Source organism: Oryzias melastigma, linkage group LG22, assembly GCF_002922805.2.
Source record: "Oryzias melastigma strain HK-1 linkage group LG22, ASM292280v2, whole genome shotgun sequence".
NCBI lineage: Eukaryota > Metazoa > Chordata > Actinopteri > Beloniformes > Adrianichthyidae > Oryzias > Oryzias melastigma.
The window spans coordinates 25710784-25718289 of record NC_050533.1 but is presented as its reverse complement, the minus strand read 5'-3'; the positions used below and the strand labels follow the sequence as shown (position 1 = coordinate 25718289).

At 49.0% G+C, this 7506-nt stretch overlaps 1 protein-coding gene across 17 annotated transcripts in view; it reads right to left on the bottom strand.

Annotated features, from left to right (window-relative positions):
* Positions 1-7506, bottom strand: part of si:ch211-272n13.3 (ankyrin repeat domain-containing protein 26) — a 53811-nt gene that overhangs the window by 33364 nt on the left and 12941 nt on the right. For 7 of the 17 annotated variants that reach the window (XR_002919181.2, XR_002919188.2, XR_004947091.1 and 4 more), the window contains exons 1-8: positions 4896-6638; positions 4042-4165; positions 3861-3922; positions 3021-3108; positions 2804-2884; positions 968-1035; positions 720-786; positions 600-644 (exon numbers count right to left, since the gene is read on the bottom strand). Coding sequence is in view for 13 of the 17 variants with exons in the window: in XM_024271640.2 (XP_024127408.1) it covers positions 600-644; positions 720-786; positions 968-1035; positions 2804-2884; positions 3021-3108; positions 3861-3922; positions 4042-4165; positions 4896-6218 (1858 nt within the window). In the remaining 4 variants the exon portion in view is untranslated. Of the gene's footprint in view, positions 1-599; positions 645-719; positions 787-967; positions 1036-2803; positions 2885-3020; positions 3109-3860; positions 3923-4041; positions 4166-4895; positions 6639-6667; positions 6847-6917; positions 6970-7036; positions 7107-7175; positions 7213-7506 lie in introns of those variants that run through there. The other 10 variants (XM_024271680.1, XM_024271720.1, XM_024271689.2 and 7 more) reach the window with 5 other exon arrangements.

Below are 7506 nucleotides of genomic sequence, written 5' to 3'. Positions count from 1 at the left end.
GAAAATGACTGTAAATGCTAAACATGGTCACAGAAGACGTTTACTAGAGACGTGAAACTCTGCCAAAGCACCAGTGCGAATCAGTGAAAGCTGATTGGCTGTGGCGACCCCTGACGGGATGACCCGAAAGGTGAACACCATATAAGAAAATGAGAAGAATAGAAATATTCTGAGAATCTGTGAGGATCTGGGTGACAGCTGGGAGGAGTCAGGACAGCCAGACTCCAGTTTCCTATCAACCTTAACCGTCCATGAATACTGCAGTACTGCAGATGTATAACGTCGTTGCAGTTTACACATCTGACCTCTATGAGGCACTGTGATCTACTGGCAACCTGACCACTCTACAAGAGCTGGGATAGGCTCCAGCACCTTCCAGCAGGTTTGACTGTGGATGGATGGACCTCTATGAGGCCTAGTCCTACATTCACTCTACTTTCATATTTTTACTGACCTCGTTTTGGAGCTTCAACAAGGGAGACATTGACCAGAACGGGGAGACAGGATTACTGACAGATTTATGAAATAAAAACTGAATCTATGAAAAGTTACAGAACAAATGATGGTTTGAGATGAAACAGAAGCAACAGTTCATATACCTTCGAAATCATCGAACTCCCCCAGAGCAAGCTCTTCCATCACATCTGTGAAACCGAAGAGAGGACATAAACTGCAGCACATGCTTCCTTAAACATCCTGACTCCATCGCTGTCGTTTACCTTCCTTCTGATCGATCTCTGCTTCAAGTTTCTGCAGCACATCCAGCGGCTGCCATGCCTTCCCATTCTGGTAGAAAGCAGAAACCTCATGTTATTCTGCTGATCCCAGCGTACTCTGACTTGTTGGTGTTTTCTAATCTGAAGAGTGGAGGTGGGACTCAAACTGGAGCTCCTGGTCCATAAGGACTTCTAGTTCATAGATGAGAGGATGCTGAGACTATTCCTGTCAGTCAGAGCTTCTAGCTTACTCCTTTTCGTTTGGGATCCTCTTCATCAACAGCTTCCTCGGCACGTCTCCCAGGACTGCTGTCTCCAGCTGAAAGCAAAGACGTTTCTTCATTGTGATGTAGTAGAAATCTTTCTGAGCTACAACCAACGGTTCTATCGGGACATTTGTGAGAAGCATTCCCATGCAAATGAGCTCAAGTTAGTCAGCATGAACACAGGCGCATGCGTGCACAGACGTCACTCAGAAGGTCATCAGACGGATCAGTTTTCCCGGTTTACATGAATAGCCAAAGCCTGGTCCTTGAGATGCTCTAAGGAACACTGCTATCAGCAAACGTGGATCCTCTTTCCTCTAACCATGATGCATGGAAACAAGGGCTTCACCTGAGACACGGCCTACACAGCAGAAAGCATGCACGGTGGTCAACGCCACCAGCTTCCTGTCCAGCCAGACTCTCGGTTCAGGAAGAAACCGGAGAGACCATCGACATGGCGGCTGCAGACACAGCAGAGCCCAGAGGAAAGGTCTTTCTAGAACCAGCTGTGTGGTCTGGTCCAGGACTGGACTGAGGAACACAAGCCAGAGTCAGGCTGGTGGATGGAGGTGATGGACAGGTAAATCCTATGGGGAATTTGGGTAAAGTTCAAACTGAACAGTTCCTCTTCCACTCTGGACTCAGTGACCCCGCACCCTGGCGTTCCAAAAAGGAAGTGGCTCCAAGACGCCAGAATCGCTCAAACTTCAATGTAGAAATAATCAGCTGTTCTCAGACGTTCTGTTGGTCAGAATACATTTTCTGGATCTGATTCCTTTTATCACCCAACTGATAATTCTCTTAGATTCATTTAAACTGACCCATCAGAGCTGCACGGTGGCGCAGTGGTTAGAGCTCTTGCCTCACAGCAGGAAGGCCGCTGGACCAGAACCAGAACCACCAACGGGGACCTTTCTGTGTGGAGTTTGCATGTTCTCCCAGTGCATGCTGGGTTTTCCTGGCTTCCTCCCACCATCCAGAAACATGCTTCCTGGATTCACTGGTTACTCTAACCTGTCTATGTGAGAGTGTGTGATTGAGCCCTGCGACAGACTGTCCACCTGTCCAGGTGTACCCTGCCTTCACCGATCAGTACCTGGGTTAGGCTCCAGCACTCCCGAGACCCAAAAGGAATCAAACGGTTACAAAGATGAATGGATGAAACTGACCAATCAGACGCCTCAATCAAAGAATGTGGTCTCACGCCAAACGTTTGAGAGATTTTGAGTGGTGGGGTGTGGCCTTCATACAAGCTCACTCCTCATTGGTGGGAGTGGTTGTCATAGAAACGTAGACTTGGACCAAACACTGCTTCCTGATGGCGTCTGGCTCCAACATGGCGGCGTCTGTATTGTGAAAAAACGGCGACTAAATTGGCTTAATTTCATTGGAGGAGGAAAAAGCCATTTTCTATGGGTGATGTCACACTGACTGGGTCCAGTTCTCATATTCCATCAATGTTCAGTGACAGTAACGGTGAGGATGAAGGAGCTGCACATCCGTCTGCTCGGCCTCATCAACACAAACAAACCAAAGATTTGTTTTCCTAAACCCTTCCTGATGAAGCTCAGAGAATCCCACATGATGAGAAGGAAAACATTGTGAGGGTCGATGAGCGTCCTTCTGCTGAAGCAACACAACATTGGTGCCAACATCTACTGCCATCATGCAGAGCGACTGAAGCGAGATAACATGAATGCTCTGAATCTGAATGAGTCAATTCTGAATGTGTTGATGGCAGCAGGCAGGATGGAGCAGCGTGCTGAGTGACCTTCCTGCTGAAGGTCATAAGGCAGTGGGTGTGGTTAAAGACTGGCGTACCCTCCTCCTGGCTGCCTCTGGTCTTGCCTACACTCCTACATCCCTCCATCCCTCTTAAAAAAGAAGGAATGTAAAACAAGTCTACAAAAGAGAAGCACACAGTGGTTTCAAAGCTCCGTTTAGGACGTTATACTTCAGTGTTCTAGGAGAACATGTCTGTGCTGCGTGGAATGGTGCTTGGAATGACTGAACAGCTGAAAAACACAGAGAGACTCACGTTCCTCTGCTGGGGAGGACCTCTGCTGATGGGGAGCTGAGGAGCGCTGGTCCTCCTCATGAGGGGCGCCGGAGTTTTCAGAGTGAGACTGGAAAACAGGTCAGAAATCTGCTGTGAAGGCTGCAGAAACCAGAATGTGGAGTTTTCGGAGTGAATTCCAGTCAGGTGTCATGAATGTCATGTGGTTGATCAATGTCAGGACAAAAGTGAGGCGGGATGCGTAACAACAGCTTCAGCCGACTGCTACTGCCAGACCTCCCGCAGGAACTTGGAAAGGTCTTTGTTTCTTTAAGTTTGGTGGTTTAAAGACAAACTGCGATGAAAATGATGTTTTAACATCTCTAAGAACTTTAAGAAAATTAAACTCAAAATTGGATTTCTAAGGATTTCTTTCCTTAAATCGTTGAGAATCGGGTCCAAACACAAACATACAGTTGGAAAAAGTTTGTGATGTAGAGGCTACAGCTGGGCGGGGCCATCAGTATTCTGATCATCCACCAGCAGACCAATTGATCCATGAACGTCTTTGTTGTCCTGGTCTGAGCTGGAATCTGGATCAGAACCGGACAGCTGAAATAAATGATACAGCTTTTGTAGTAGTACTAATGTTAGCTTGTGAGGGGCTGTAAGCTAGTGGGAGGGCATGTAAACAGATGGATGATGGGAAGAAGGGGCGGGGTTGCTCTGCGTTTACAGCCCCACCCACAACTCAGAGGTGAATTTGTGTTGAACTCTTCCCGCTCTGCAGAAAGTATGTGTAGAAGATGACAAGTTTTTGGATTTTGGCTGAAAATGGCATGTACAGTTTACAAATGAGGAATAAAGACGTTTTCTTTGAACCTCAGAGTCCCAGGAATCTTCCTCTTCCTCAGCCTTCTCCAGACCCAGCTCCGATAGAAAATCTGACCCAAAAGAGAAGAAAGACTTCCGTCAGACTGTCGATAAAGTTTTTCTTGTTTTAGCTTTTCAGAGTCTGACTGAACTCTGACAATAATGAATAAGTGAGTTGCTGAAGTTTCACCTCGTTTTTTCTCTCTGAGCTGCTCTGCTTCAGCAGCCCCCCCACCACCGCCAGGCTCCTCCTCCGATACGTCTTCATCCTCCTCATCCTCGTCTCCTCCTTCATCCTCATCCTCCTCCTCCCTCTGTCAAACAAGGAAAAGGTTAAAGGTCAGTCTGGACACGGTCTGGACACTTTCCCATCAGAATGGTTGGAATCCTGTCATCTGTGAGTTTTTGCTGAGATGTGATCTGATGAAACCGGCGTTTTAGCGTTTTTGTGTCTCTGATAATTGAGAACTGAGGTTTGTGAGGATTTTTTGTTCAAACTGTTGTGCATCAGAAACGGATGAAAAGCTGACATTTGAAGAAGATCGTATTTATGATGAAGGAAACACACTGGGGGTACACAGCTCTCAGGAACAGAGAAGGGAAGGGGGGGCGGCGTAGCTCCAGCAGTCTCACTCACCACTCATAATGAAACAACAAATTTTTGATTTTTCCTGAAAAAGCATCATCACAATAAAAACCAGAGAAGAAGATGGACGTTAAAGACGTCTGCTGGTCTCTCTGGTTAGAGTGAATCCACTTCCTGAATAAATGTTGTTCTGTTGTCTTGTTTGTAAACAGTAAACCATCGTCCACGTCTGTAAACACCTCCAGACGTCCGACTCCTTACACTTGTTCATCGTGAAAAACTGAACTTATCAGAATACTTTTCATTCTGAACCTTTTTCCTTGAACTCTGACAACAATGTTTGGAACTCAAATCCTCTGAAGCCTCAAAATGCTTCAACTACATAGAACAACAGAACAGCATCAGAGTGATCATCCGAGCAGATCTGCTATCCATTACATCAGGGGGAGGAGTTTTACCTGGACGCCACTTCCTTCCATGTTTCTGACCTGCTGAGCCTCTGAGGTCTCACCAGGAGAGTCCAGATCCACGTCATCGATGTCGGTTTGAGGCAGCGCCTCCTCATCATCGATGTCGGTTTGAGGCAGCGCCTCCTCGCTCTCTGAGCCGTGGCTGTGGTTGGAGGGATGACTCAAAAACACGTCTCTGTCTAAGTCATCAGCGGAGCGCTCTGGGGGGAGAAAAGCCGTCCGCTTGGTGAGGAGATCACTGCCTGCATCAGGTGAAGGAGTTTCCTCTTTGATCGAGACGTGGCCACTGTCGTACTGCCATCTGTGATGCTCGCCGCCGGCGTCCTCCCGCTGAGCCTTCACACCCCCCACAGAGCCATCCCTCCGGAGTCCAGCCGAGGAGACCCACTCTCGGTCCTCCTCAGTGCCTTCAGCTCCGGGCTTCTCCGGTTCCTCTGCGGGCTCAGTCCGAGTGTTGGACAGGGATTGCTCTTCATCATCATCCCAGCTGTCTTCTTTTTCACCCCCAGGGTGAGATTTTTCTTCAATTTCTGGGTCTCCGTCCTCTATGACGGCCTCGTCGTCCTCAGGTGGTCCTGACACCACAGGTGAGGGGTCATCTGGGTCGTTATCCAGACCTTCCTCGTCTGATGAAGAGCGCTCTCTGCTCTGGCCGGCCGTTCCCACACGTGAGTCGGGTGATGCTGCTGGTTGTTTTGCAGCAGAACTGACATTATTTCTAGAGGAACCCCACTCTGAATCGTCTGCACCATCAGCACCGGGTCTGTCTGTGGACCGAGCAGAAGAACCCCGGCGCTGGTCTGTCTTCAGATCTGCTGAGGTGTTGGAGACCAGGGCAGGTAGCTGCGGCAGGTCATCAGATGGGAGTCCGGTCTTCGGTTCAGCAGTTCTTTCGCTCAGGTTTGGCAGCTGAGCGTCGCTGTCCTCCGATGAGGAGCCCCATAAAGACTGTGGTTTTTCCTCTCTTTGATCTGACTGAACATCTTCTTCATCCGACGGATTACTGCTCATTTCTTTATCAATCTTTTCCAACAGGTTTCTCTGAAAATCCATCAAAGAGCTCACCAGCCCTCCTGCTGGAGTCTGCTCTTCTTTTTCACTGTCGTTCCAGGTTTTATCATCATCGTCCTCCACGTCGCTCTCAGCCTCTGCAGCGTCCTTAGGTAACTTAGACTCGGTGACATGCGTAACTGCGGAGTCTTCAGGGTTTACGCTTTGACCTGTTAATCTTAGAATTTCCTTTCCGGGACTCTCATCTTCATCAGAGAACTTAGACTCAACCCTGATGGCGGAGACGATGCAGTCCTCCATGACAGACAGAGTCGTTGGGACAACAGAACTTCTGCCGGAACCAGACAGTTCTGTGTTTCCAGCGTCTGTTCTGGTATTCTTCTTATCATAGCCTTCGGACCGGGCCTTCCCTGATGGCTCAGGACTCAGACCATCGTCTTTGAAGAGGCCGGTGTCCCGCTGGACTACAGTAGCATCCACACCATTGTCTTCTTCATTCTCTTCATCTTCTTCACTTTCTTCATCCTCCTCATCTTCATCATCTTCATTCTCTTCTTCCTCTTCCTCCTCTTCTTCCTCTTCTTCCTCTTCCTCCTCCTCCTCCTCCTCCTCCTTCTCTTCCTCCTCCTCCTCCCCAGCTGAGCTGTCCTCCTGGGAGCTTGAGTTCTGCCGTTTCTTCTCAGCTTCATTCAGGATTCAGAGGAAAGAAAGAGAGGTCACAGAAAGCAGCAGACAAACACAGACATTACCTTTCTGGAGGCGGGGCGAGGGGTGGAGCTCATCTGGGGTAGTTGGGGAGGGGAGGAGGCAGAGGGAAGGTCTACGGGGGGCTGCAGAGGTCTGCTGGGACACAGAGCTGCTGGGAGGGGGTGGTCTGACTGTGGTTTAGATTCAGCCTCACTAGAGGACGAGTCCAACAGGACCGAGGCTACAGGAAGAGAGAGACGGATCACCAGCAGAACCACAGACAGCAGACTTCCAGAGCAGAAATGTCGGTACCTTTCCATCTTCTGGATTCAGTCATTTTGCTCAGGTTCACTTTGAGTCCTTTCTGAAATTCAGAACATCAAGTCAGTGAATCAGAAAACGGTGAGGAAGCAGACATGAGCGGCAGCCACCTTTTTAGTCATGGCAGATTCCTCGTCTTCCTCCGATGAAGGCCATTCATCAGCAGCACTTTTAGACCGACTGAAGAGAGAAGACTGAGGTTACAGCAGGAAGATCTGAAGCTGAAATGATGGGGTGTAGTTCACTGACCGACTTAAAGACTCCGACTGAGAGTGATCCTCCAAATCTGCAACACATCAGAGTCTTCCTCAGTGAGTTCAGACACTGCATCAGATATGTGAAGATTTCTGACGGCATGACTGATAATGGATCAAACTCAGTCACATCATCGGCTGTTTCCACGTTTATTCTCTCTGCAGAGCGGCAGCAGTTCATTAGAGAGCTGCAGCAGCTCAGGTGGGTGAGCAGGTCGCCCAAAGGATTGGCAGTTCGATTCCCGCCCCCCCCAATCAACTGTCGCTGTGCGCTGGGGCAGGACGCTTCACACCCCTGCCTCCAGTGTGGCTTCACTGGGGTGTGA